The 12,831-nt window shown below is 35.4% G+C and overlaps 1 protein-coding gene across 24 annotated transcripts in view; it reads left to right on the top strand.

Moving 5' to 3' along the window:
* The window catches only part of LOC140476464 (gephyrin), a 538,995-nt gene that overhangs the window by 311,799 nt on the left and 214,365 nt on the right, over positions 1 to 12,831 (top strand). For 14 of the 24 annotated variants that reach the window (XM_072569115.1, XM_072569112.1, XM_072569108.1 and 11 more), the window contains 5 exons: positions 2,374 to 2,468; positions 3,585 to 3,651; positions 4,907 to 5,179; positions 5,280 to 5,435; positions 7,089 to 7,241. In XM_072569115.1, coding sequence (XP_072425216.1) covers positions 2,374 to 2,468; positions 3,585 to 3,651; positions 4,907 to 5,179; positions 5,280 to 5,435; positions 7,089 to 7,241 — 744 coding nt within the window. The remainder of the gene's footprint in view (positions 1 to 2,373; positions 2,469 to 3,584; positions 3,652 to 4,906; positions 5,180 to 5,279; positions 5,436 to 7,088; positions 7,242 to 12,831) is intronic. The other 10 variants (XM_072569120.1, XM_072569118.1, XM_072569126.1 and 7 more) reach the window with 2 other exon arrangements.

Raw genomic sequence — 12,831 nt, 5'->3', positions numbered from 1 at the left:
TTCGTTCCTCTCAAATGAACTAGACAACCAGCACAGTTACAAAACAAGGAAGAGAACACCTTGCCCTGTATTTGCAAACAAAGGTTCAGCTTTTACAGGTACAATTTACACATATTTGGGGAAAGAGTGCAGTTTGTTTGTAAACAAAATCATATAAATATCAAAATTCCTTTTGATGCATCAGCTCACTCCAGCTTTCACACTCCATTTTGCCGAAATACTTTTATTTGATTCCCTTTGAGAACATTGCGTTTATTTCCTTTAGAGTAAGAGCAAAATAATTTAAATTTGTAACAAGAGCATAATATTGCACGTGGTCATGTGTTTAAATTTTGACTGTTTCTTTTCTTTAAATCTGATCTTTTTCACCCCCTTTGAAGCTGTCTTTCTGTGATGTTTAGCTTCAGGGCCAGCTTCGGGCTTTCATTAATGGTTCATTTTAATTATGAGATTTTTGAAGAAAGAGACTCTTGTCTGCAACTGTTGCCTTCAATCTACTTCCAAATCTCCTCAGATTGTGAATAAGTGCATACTGTTAAATGAGCACTAGACTGTAAAAGTTATGGACCAAAGATTAATTTTAAACTATGCCATGGCAAAACAATATCACCTTAAAATTTATTAGTTTGACCCACAATACGGATCTATTTTGATACTGAACTGTACAATCTGTTTGATTCCACTTCTGTTTCATAAAATGTTTTAGTACAGAAACAAACGATTAAACCCAGCACTGGTTATGTTTCACATTAACCTCCAATCACCTTTTTCATCACAGCCTAGAAATACATCTTTATATTCCTTTTACCTTACTACCTTAGCATTAAATACAACTATGTTATTTGCCTCAACGTTTCCATGCGTTAGCAAGTTCCCCTTTGTTGACTATCTTAGATTTATGGCTCCGAGTTTTGGATTCCCTCATGCTGTATATGTGTCTTCTCCTCACCTACTTTTCAGATTTCAGGGTAAAAATATGTTGCGATTACAGATCGTTTGCTTTGCAATGAAGCATTCCCACTTCAATTTAGTCTTGAGCGTTCTATTTGAAGCTTCATATCTGCCTCTGAATTTCTGTGTTCATGAAAAGCAATGTTCGCTCTAAGTAAAGAATGGCACTTACAGCTAACAACTCAGTGACCTTGACAGTATGTCGTATCTAGATGCTATGACCATTTTCCTTCATTACTACAAACACCAGTTACTTTGTTCTATGTGAATGCATTAATTTTTTTGGGCATTCACCAAAGTGCTTCGAGTTGGTGATTTCCATTTGGAGTGGCATTCTTGGTCATGTTTAGATATGGAATATTCTCATTGAACCCGTCACCAAATCTTGCAGCTTCTAAATTATAGATTTATCTTTCATGCAACAAATATGTAATCCAGGCTAAAATGATTTTGCGTTGTGTATCTAATGGTGCATCCATTATTTGAGACTCACCAAATTGTTCAGGAAGACGTACATCAGTTTGATCTAGATTTGGACCCAGAGTTTAACTAGAAATAGAAGGTTCAGCCACTGTGCTGTCCCGTTTCTGACACTCTGCTCCTTTGATGTACTTTCAAGCTGTTACAAACAGGGGAGCTAAACAAATTCAAGGAACGCTGCAAATATTCTGCGCTGAAACTATGTGGGCTGTTTGGCTGTGCATGCTTTTTTAATTTGTGCATCTTTTTGACATCAAATATCTGACATTACTTGCATCTTTAGAGTGTGACAAGCTAAAGTTTCAAGTGTACGCACTTTATTAGAATTGGTAGTTATTACCAATGAATAGGGATTGTGAAATTTTAAACAACAAAATCTCAAGCCGATATTGAACCTAGACATTTAATTTTTAAAATTTATATTCATTGTAATTCACAGTCATAAAAGAAGTGATAAACAGGGAGTCTCCTGGGTTGGCTCTGGCTATGCTGATGCATTCATTGATTGATATTCATTTAAGCATGCTGATTTCAAATACTGCTGTTGCTTTTTGAATTCCTGTCATTGATAACCTCTTCCTGCTTTGCCTTGTCTGTTCTCTCCGCAGATGCTACCTGATTTGCTGAGTGTTTCCATCCTTTTATGTTTCAGATTCCTTACATCTACAGAATTTTGCCATTTTGAGATGAGCACATTTTTCACTTTGCATAATAAATGACATTTTACTCTTAGCAGAGGGTTGTATTTGCGAAGTTGTATTTTGCCACTTGTTTTCCTTCCATTAAATGTGATATCTTCGTATTGCAGCTTTCCTGTCAGAACTTAATTAGCTCTTTTTAAGGTTGCGATGTACAAATCTAGTTACAAAATATTTAGGGAATTCTTTACAATTACAATTTTAATTTGATATCAATTATAAATGTGATCTATTGTAATTCTAGGCCACAAAGGAAGTGATAGAAAGGGAGGCTCCTGGAATGGCACTGGCGATGCTGATGGGTTCATTGAATGTCACTCCACTAGGGATGCTGTCTCGGTAAGCAATGCTATTTCTGAAATATGGATTATGGTATTGGAATTCAGGCGAGTAAGCAAATAACAGCATTATGTCACAGAACACCTTTGTAAATGTGAACTTGATATCTTTTCTGTGATTTTATGTACTCACATTAAGTTACGGGTAAAAATGGTTTGATCAAAGTCTGATTTCCCTTGTAAAAGAGTTGGGTTTTGCAGAATCGTGTTTGTGGAAAGTTGTCTTTCTAAGGAAGAAAATGAAAAAGCATGGACTGACTAACTAACTGAGCAACTTAACTGAAGCAGTCATGTTCACAGCACTATTAGTTGAGGCTTAACGCCCCAGCCTTTTGGTTGGGATCTTCAATAACACATTTCACTTGATATCTTTTCACCATATACATTACTTACTTAAATGGAGAGTGAGAAGATCAACTCCCCAGTCTTCCATCTGTTCTTCTCTGAAAATGGCTGTTTGGAGATGTGAGAGAGAGCAGCTGGTTTGATAGTTCCTCTGAGCTACCTCTTTATTTACTAACTTAAGCACCTGTGGTCTGTCATGATACATTCCAACCACAGCACAGTTGTAACTGCGTTCATGTGAAGAATTACTGATGAGTCTATGTCTCCTTATTCAGTGGTGGAGTGCATTGGGACTTTAACACTACATGTTACCCTTCACATTTATAGAAGGTCAAATAGCCACTGGAGAAAAAGCTAAGGTTTTTTTGCAGTTCATTTGCATAATCAGTACCTCTAAAGCAGAGTATTTGGCCTTGTCACATTACTGTTTGTGGGGGCTAGCTATGTAGAAATTAGATAGCTTGTTTCCTACATTACAACAGTGACTGCACTACAGAAACACTTGATTGCCTGTGGGGTACTTTGGGAATCTTGAGATTGTGTTATATAAAGACTAGCATTTCTTGCTCCAGTTTCTTTGTTAGGGATAAATTTTCCTAACCATTTTAAGATGAAGAGCAGCTTACACCACTTAACCGATAGGTGATCAAAGAGAAATCTGGTTTGATTTTGGGTGGGCTGTTGAAGCAGAACATCAGTTTTCAAGGTAATTGAATTATAAGCTGTATATAAAATGTACTCCTGCTTATTGTTATTTCATTTTTGTTGTCAGACCTGTATGTGGAATAAGGGGCAAAACTCTGATTATTAATCTGCCTGGTAGCAAGAAGGGTTCACAGGTAGGAATCACCATTACTTCTGTTGTTTCTGTGTCAGAAATTGTGGCTCTGCTACATAGTAAAGACTAGTCTTGTGGGCATAATCAATTGAGCTTCCTTCATGCTGTCTTATCCCAACTTCTGTTGTGACTGTCCTTCCTCCCCAGATAAAATGCTTTGTCTATTTATATGTCTCAATTGTATTTATTTGCTTCATTACATACCTGTTTTGCTGTGTTAAATTTCCTATTAAAAGCACAACATTGTTCACACTGGAGGATGAGAATTGGAATCAAAAGATTTTAATGGAAATATTTCCATTGTTTATTTGGACCCAGAAAAAAATGAATTGAGTATTTAAACGATAACACCAATTCTTCTCTTTAGTACTGTGGAATTTTTTTATGATCTCAATCAAGACCAGCAACTTGTTTCTAAAAGAATGAAATCCAAATCCTAGTTATTTACAGAAAGAATGAACCCACAGATTTCACAGTTTAAAACAAAAGCATTAACATTCAAACAAAGCAAACACAAAATACCATCTATATTCTAAAATTCTGAATTATTATTTGTTAAATGTTAACTAATAGCCAAATTGCAGTTGATTATTAATAATAACAATAAATTACACATTAAATGGAATTTAACCAAAGACCAATCTTAAGAATTAGCAGATATTATCACCAATATCAATCTAAATGGCTGTTCCCACCTTCTCGATGCAGTCTTTTGTTGTTCAGATTCCCTGCATTGTGCCATTGGGATCATCAGCTGAGCTCCAGTGGTTCTCTGCCCTTTTGGTTCACCCTGTTTCAGTCTCCTCGGAGGTTTTGATTTCTAAACTCAGTTTTAGTCTTAGTTTCCTGAGAAAATAAGAGGGCCACTTTCCTTTCTTACTTTGCCTTTTCAGTTTCCTTGATAAGTTAGAGCCTCTGTTAAAATAGCTAGGCTTTGAAACCAATGGGTTCCATTGCAATATCCTTTAATAATCCACAACAATTAACTCAGTGGTGTTATGCTGTCACTGAACAGGAAACTCTCAAAAAATGCCTGTAGTGACAACATTACAAATGTGACAAAACACTATCTTTGTATTCTGTTAAATCATTGCTTGTTGCAGGATTTAAGATGGTAATGTTCATTATTTTGAGATTCTCTTGCTTTTATTAATTTCTTAATTGGGTTGACGTAATAACTGTATTAACAAACCTACATGTTAACTGAGCTTTATTTTTCTTGATCATTTTTAATCTGACTTTTGCATTATGTGCAGGAATGCTTCCAGTTTATACTACCTGCCCTACCTCATGCTATTGACTTATTGCGGGATGCAATTGTGAAAGTGAAAGAAGTTCATGATGAGCTGGAGGACCTCCCATCTCCTCCACCCCCATTGTCTCCTCCCCCTACTACCAGCCCACACAAACAGACAGAAGACAAAGGGGTTCAATGCGAAGACGAAGAGGAAGAAAAGAAAGATAGTGGAGTAGCTTCAACTGAAGAGAGTTCATCCTCGCACATTACTGCAGCAGCCATAGCAGCCAAGGTAAGAAGCCTTGCACTGAACAGGGGAATTCATACATATAGAATCAAACCTACCTATTTCATTGTTACCCATCAAATCATTTTTGCTTGTTTTTCTCCAGTTGCCTGTATTTTCCTGTCATAGTGCTGATAGTTGTGTTGTACATCAGAGCTTCCAACTTGTACACAGTCCCGCTCCTGTCATGGCTAAAGGTGGTAAACCTGTCCCTGGTTTCATTGGTCATCACTCTCATACTGCCATCAGTGCAGGAGAGCCGGTAAGAGACACCAAAGAGGCATTAAAAGTAAACACTTGGCACTGCATTGTGCTATTGTGAGGAAATGAACCACTTGCACTGATTTTGTTGTTTCAATTAGACTTTAGCCATTTAGATTATCCTTTTCAACATGGTCATCTTGTTAAATGGTCATCAAATTATGTATCTTCATAATTGTGATTGTTTTCCATTGTTCTCATTGACTTCATGTGAATCATTCATAAATTTATTTCTCATTTGTCATTGAGCATTCAACATAAATATATCTTTGTACATAAAAAGTACACTTTTTCACTGCTTGATTAAATGATTAAATGCCTTCCCTTTAGGACAGCCTGCGGGATTAAATATTGAGTGGAAATAATGTTAAGCTAGATTGAAATAGGTGATAGAAAAGCAAAAATACCCAATAAAGGAAATCAAATGACTACAAACAATTTATAAGTGATACAGTAGTTGTTACATACAGAGACTATTAACATTAAAGTTGTTTGAAAATATAGCTTTTTAATAGTTGTGAATTTGTCAAGATGCAAATGATGGTAGAATTTATAAATTTGTTGCTACAAAAGCTACAGGAGTTTGATCTGTACTGCTCACAGGAGTTAATATAGATTTTCAGTTGGCTTTCTATTAAAATTAACTTTTAGAGAATTTTGCTCGCATATATGGAGGATGAAAAAGACTGACTGATTCTCAAAATCCTCACTTTTTTTTAGACATGCTTCAAATTTGCTTTGAAAACTGCAAACTTTTGAAGACAATAAATAAGTTGCCAGTAAAAGCTGGGAGAGATCAGAGGGTATTTTGTATTTTGCTAATTGTAAAATCTAGACCAACTGAAGTGAGCCCCACCAATCGCAGTTTTCTTTTAATATCTATATCATTACTGCATTGATCGTTGTCACAGACATTTGCAAATTTTTCAAACTTCTAATGGATAGCTAATTTCTTTTTCAATTAAAAATTCCAATTTGCACTGCATGTTTATTTTGCCTTTTCAATTTATATGAAGATATTGAATTAGTTGATCCCAATTCAAAAATGGTATATGCCACTTTACAAACTATGACATTTGAGAAATATACTTTGCAGAAGTGATCGCTGCTGCCATATTAGTGCAAGTGATCAATTTCCAGAAGTTCAATGATACAGTAAAAATGTTTGGTACAATTTAATTAAGATATTTAATGATTGATATTATATATGAGCTTGTTGTCCATTTATGTTGCCATGATGCAGTAATAGAATATAACGTATCCCAGTCAGTATATAATGTAGCGTTAGAATTTATAAGTATGATGTTTATTAATGTAGATGAGTTGTAGGATTGAAACATAAAGCATTGCTTAGAATTAAAAGTATTGTCTTTTAGTTACACTTATTGCTTTAATTCTTGTCAGCTTGGCAATATTCACTACCAGTGTAACAAACTATGACATTTGTGAAAATTCAGTGGTAAATTGAGTTATTACAATTATTATAAAATTTGTTTAAAATCAGCACTTATGCCTTTACGTATAAAAGTGAAATACCATCTGATTTACAATGTGTTCCAAACATAGGAGAAAGCCAACTTTCAGTTTGCTTGTATTGAAATATGAAGATGACTTTAACTCTAAGTGAATATTTGTTGTAATTTATTATCTTCAGCATTTTTTATACTTTCAGATCCCAGACTCAATCATATCTCGTGGCGTCCAAGTCCTTCCACGAGACAATGCATCGCTGAGCACAACTCCATCGGAATCACCGCGAGCTCAAGCTACATCACGCCTGTCCACAGCTTCTTGTCCGACACCAAAAGTAAGTCACCCTAGGTGTACCCTGTTGAGTCTATGCTTTTAATTGTATAATTAAGTATTGGTCACTTGTCCTAGAACAAAACAATGGTTGAGGCTTGCCTCGAAAGCAGGAATACAATGCTTTGTAACTAAATTGAAATGACATCTTTAATAATAAAATAAAATTCAATTTATCAGAATTCAGAGCCTTTGCAAAGAAACAAAATACATTTTTATTTGTTTTCAGTTAAGGAAAACCACTTGGTATTTGAGAATTTGCATTACTTTAATAAAATTATTGGTAAATGGGCTGACAATCTGACTTTATTTTTAACCTGAATTAAGGTACGCTGAGCTGTATTTTTAATATAGCACAGTTTGATGTCCAGTTAATGAGGCAGTACTAGTAAATCAATTTTCCTGGATTCCACTCAATTAAGTTTTGAACTAATGTATTCCAATTATGCAGACCTCATTCCTACCTAACTTCACAGATGCTTTGCCATTTTGCTTTTCCAAGAAGGTTATTGTAGACTATGATAAAATTGTAGGACATGAGGAAATAATTTGCAAAATTAACTTTTAAAACCTTAGCTTGCTAGAGCTCAAAAATGTTTGACCAAACATAGAACATAACTTTTGAAATTTAAATAGCATTATCTGGAATTAAAAATGAAGCGATGTGAGAAATTCATACCTTGCCAGATAAGTTGTTTGAAAATTACCAATTTGACCTAATGTACATTTGTTCAGATCTTGGGAGAGGGGGTATTGTTGTGATTGTTGACTTGCCTTCTCTCTTTGCATCGTGATTTCTTGACTTAGTTCCAAACTACATTTGCTTCTTTACTGTAAGATAAGAGTCCTGACAGCAGAAATGTTGCTTAAATGTTTGCCCTTGGTTGGCATGTTATTGTCATAGACACCTTATACTCAATTATGCACTTAAGTTATTTTTCTTTTGGACAACCAGTATAGTTACTGCAACAAATTCCTAGTTCATAGGAAAAGTTGTGATTTTTAATGCTCAGCACCTTGCTTTCTATTGTGCATTTCACTCTAGGAGGAAAATGTGTGAAGATAAAAAAATATTAAGCACCATGCAAGAAAGGTTTCTTCATTTAAATTGTATTAACAATGTTAATTCACAACTTACTATTTTGATTTTAGATGAGAAAATCTTAGTGGGCCACCTTTTCAATTCAGGTTTGTTTTCCTGTTGTCAAATTGCTCAAACAAATCTTCCGTTTCACCATTTCCCCAAACCCCCACTGTAAATGCAAAATCTGATATTGATGATTTGAGGGAGGCTTATATGCCTTTTTGAGCTTCTGTAAGTTGATCAGGGTTGGTCACAATCAATCACCTGTGCTCTTACCCGTAAGCGTGCATCACCAAGAAAAGTTGAAAGATCAGCCTCCATGTCATCGAGTGTCCTCCTTTTGTGAACAATTTTATATTGATTATCTTATTTGTAACATCTTAGTTGGCCAAAGATATCATTAATTAGCTGTATTATCCAGCTGTAAATTAATTCTGTTCACTGTATGCGTTCAAATCTCTGATAGAAGTATGCAGGGTGACACTTAGTGTTGAATCATTGAGTCATTTTCTCATTATTCACTCCAGGCAAAAAAAAAATCACAATATCCTCCTAATTTTATAAAATAACAGTTAAATTGTTTTCATTTAAATGTATTGATTTTCAATTTGTAACCATGTCAGTGATGAGCTCTTTTAAAATCTTTCTTGAAGTGTCTGTTGCCTGATCCAACAGCTGTTTAACGTTGTCATGCTTGTAGTTTTGGCAGGAAGAATGCACTAACATGCAGCTCTCCATAGCATTTTATTAAACCTGCCACCCTTCATCTAGTCACAGATAGATGCTACATTCATGGTGTGAACATGAAATTTGTTTTCGAGAGGAATTTAAACTTTTATGTGACAAAAAAGATCATGAAAAATACTTATGTGCCTGGTTAGTTCTGAAATAAGTGGCGATGTTAGCTGGTTGCTACTAGTAAAAAATGTGATTAATTCAGTCTTTAGATCATATTTGTACTTAAGTCTATAATTATGATTGCTGTTTCAATTATTCCCCATGAGTCACATCACTGTTCAACTTTTGAAGCTATACTTTGAAACTATCAAATTCTACGTTAAGTTGCAGATTGTACATTATGTTTGATTGTTACTCTTATTCACCAAAACTATATTGTAGCTGCCCTTAGGTCAAGTTGGTAGTATGAACTGGTGTACATCCTTCCAGACATCTCGGGGAGGACCGCCTGAAATATTGAAGCATCTTGCAAGTGGCACTACTAATGCCTCAAGCTTATGCTGTTCCTTTTTTGCTTCCTGATCTCTTTACTTGCACAGTCAGATCCAGTGAGGTGAGCTATCCTGTCTAAATGAAGCATCAACTGAATCAAATGAAATCAGAAAACTCTGAAGATAGACAGCAAGTCTGGCAGCATCTGTAGAGTGAAAAACAGAGTTAACATCTCTGGTCAATGACCTTTCGTCAGTATTGGCAGTTCTGACAAAGGATCATCAACCTGAAATGTTAGCTTTGTTTTTCTGTCTCCACAGATACTGCTGCACCTGCTGAATATTTCCAGCATTCTCTCTTTTTAATTCCTGTGGCCAGCATCTTTTGCTTCTCCAAACTGTAGCAGGTGATAATTGGAAATTCCAGAGGGCAGCATCACTTCTCACCCATGTGAAAAGAGCTTGAGTTTGGTTATTTTCCAGAGTTCTTCAAAGACAAATGTATGTGTTGAAGCACATTTGGCCATGGTCATTGATTGATTACCATTTTTTTTTGACTAAAACAGAAACCAAAAGGGGTGAAATGAAAGACACCAAGATTCAATGTAAACTTAATTCTTAATATATCTTTATATGTCAGATCTGCTCATCGTTGCAGAGGTTAGCAAGGGTTTCATTGTCAAGGGAGATTTAAGTCTGAAAAGGATTATTTAAAAATTATGAATTGTAAGCTTCAAACATGCTTCATAATTTGTATGTTTTACAGTGCAGAATGCATTTGACATTCAGTACAATTTACAGATATCTTCTCAGTAATAAAGTTTGTTGGGTCTGAAAGAGTTAACACTGAAGAATTTCATAAGCACAACCGACTATGAATTTATTATATAAACTTGTGGACTGATTTTGAAAGAACAACATGACATTGATCCTCCTTAAAGCCTCTATGACAATGTCTGTCATACATATGTAGCTTGTAACAAGTGACTGAGATGTAGTAAATTATTATCCTGTTACCTTTAAGAGAATCATCTAGTTAGGACGTGCTTTCCCTCTACCACATGAGACTAAGCAGCTCCTGTAGTTTCCGCCACTTGAAGAGGATGATGACTGCACTTTCTTCATAAAAAGCAGCTCACGGATAGTTGTGAGCTGGTGTACTCAACCAACAATGACCAAAATATTATATGTGGACCAAACATGAATTGTGGCAATCTTTATTTCAGTTCCTAAGTTTCCTTCTTTGTGTTTGTGTACAAAATCAATTTCCATAACTTTAAGCTGTTTGAACTTTAAAACCAGAAATGGGTGCTTTCTAACTGGTGGTGTTTGACCAGTGAGGAAACAGTCTTTATAATTCCTTCAGTGCAAGCTATTTTGAAACATGTTCTCCCTTCACTCTACATTTCTTTGTGGATCTGAGCCAGACATTCCCTCTGGCCTTGTTTGTAGTTAAGGTAATACAATTAAAAATAATAAAATTATTCTGTGGCAGTACTGTGTCTGAAGAGTGGTGGGAGTGGGATGGTACTGTGCAAGAGACAGGAGGTAGAGAGATCAAACTACTGAAAGTAGAGATGGGGGTGCAGGGTGGGTAAGGAGAAACCAGAGGAAAGACTAGACCAGTGAAGTAATAATGAAGAGCATATTCTAATCTTCTCAGGCCAGGCTACATGTATATTTAAGCAGACCAGTAATTAAAACTTGTGTTGACATAGTGTATCACAGAATTAAAGGATAGAGGTCCACTAACCCAAAGTTGTACTTTTAGTTTTCTGCCAATCACACCATTTGTAGAGATGTGAAGAGGATGCTAAGCACTTTTGCATAGGGCAGGGCAGAAACATTTCTTCTACAATGACATCCAGCGGGTTGTAAGCTCTCCAACATTGACCCAGAGCTTTCAGAAATAGACAAGCCGTCTCTACAAGAAGCTTACGGGAGTATTAAAAAAAAGTCTGTTTAATTAACAGTCAGAGGATAATGTACTTGGGCAATGAAGAAAGTATTTGCTTTTCAATTGGCAATGCATCTGGTGGATTGATGTGTTGGGGCACAAATCATGGACAGGTAATGTTGGGTTTTATGTTAAAACTTCCTGTTATACATTAACTAGGGTTAACGATTCCAAGTTGTGAGAATTCCCACATTACTTTTCAGTCCAGAAGGCGAATGCTACTGAGAGAGAAAAATAACTTTCTGCCAAATTGATTTTTTAGAAAAATCTAAAGGAAGTGTACTTTCTCTGAATATAATTTTCAAATGTATCAATGAGGTATAAAATTGTGCCAAGCAATTAGTTGTTTTCCCTTCAGTTGAAGTGAGCTGTATTTTCTTTTCATTGAACCAAATAAAGGTCTTACAATGCTGTGAGGCATGTAGTGTTATTTCTGGCAAGTTATAATGAATCATTAAATATTCTGGAAATTACTGACAATGTGAAAAAGGAATCCTAAATTAAATGTACTGTTTTGATGCCAATACCATTTTTTAACTGGAACATGAAAATAGAACACTAAGTCAATATTGCAAGTGGGTGCTGCAAAGACAGCTGTCAACCTACAACTAAGCAGCAACAATATACCAACTCGGATTTATGTGGCTGAAGTTCAAAGTAGTGGTCACCTTACCCTAGAATGGACATTGTTTCGTTTAAGATGATGCACACCAAAATAATTCCACACAATGTGAGTTGAAATTATGAAGGGGATTTGAAGAATTATGCTTCATTTCTTTAGCAATTTATCTGAATCAAATTTATTGTCAAGGCTGCAAATAGGGAACATAGGCTCATTGAAATTGATAGTGCTTGAATTTAAAAGACGGTTAGATGAACTTCCAGAGAAAGAAGACTTATAAAATTTTGAGAAAGCAGCTTAGGAACTATCAGAAAGAACCAGTCTTTGTGAGCCTGCATGCCTTTCCTTACAATAAACACTTCGTGCACTGTGAGTATATTTTTACTCATTAGAAGAATTCTTCTTTCATTGTATCAAATTGTCAGGGATAATGTTAATTTTCTATGTAGACAAGAGTAGTACTCTTGGGTCAGTTTCCTCAGTTCAGTGTGAAAAGGCAAAGCTTATTCAAATACTTGCACTTAATATTTGTTCAACCGCTATAGGAATTTCATTAGACCAAGATTCCATTTTTACAGAACGGCTATTTGATTTCTTTTAAGAACGAAAACAGTACAATAATGGCTTTATCCTCAGTTCCATTTTTTGAAGGATTATCAAGGGAAACTGGATCCTTGAAAAGAGTCCTGCATCGTCCTTATCCACTGCCATTCTTCTTTACTTGGCTGGACTGTCATCGCTTTGAATAACTTCTCCTTTAAC

This window comes from Chiloscyllium punctatum, chromosome 4 (assembly GCF_047496795.1).
Source record: "Chiloscyllium punctatum isolate Juve2018m chromosome 4, sChiPun1.3, whole genome shotgun sequence".
NCBI classification, from domain to species: domain Eukaryota; kingdom Metazoa; phylum Chordata; class Chondrichthyes; order Orectolobiformes; family Hemiscylliidae; genus Chiloscyllium; species Chiloscyllium punctatum.
Note: the sequence above shows the minus strand (reverse complement) of the source record. Positions and strands in the feature narration are given on the sequence as shown.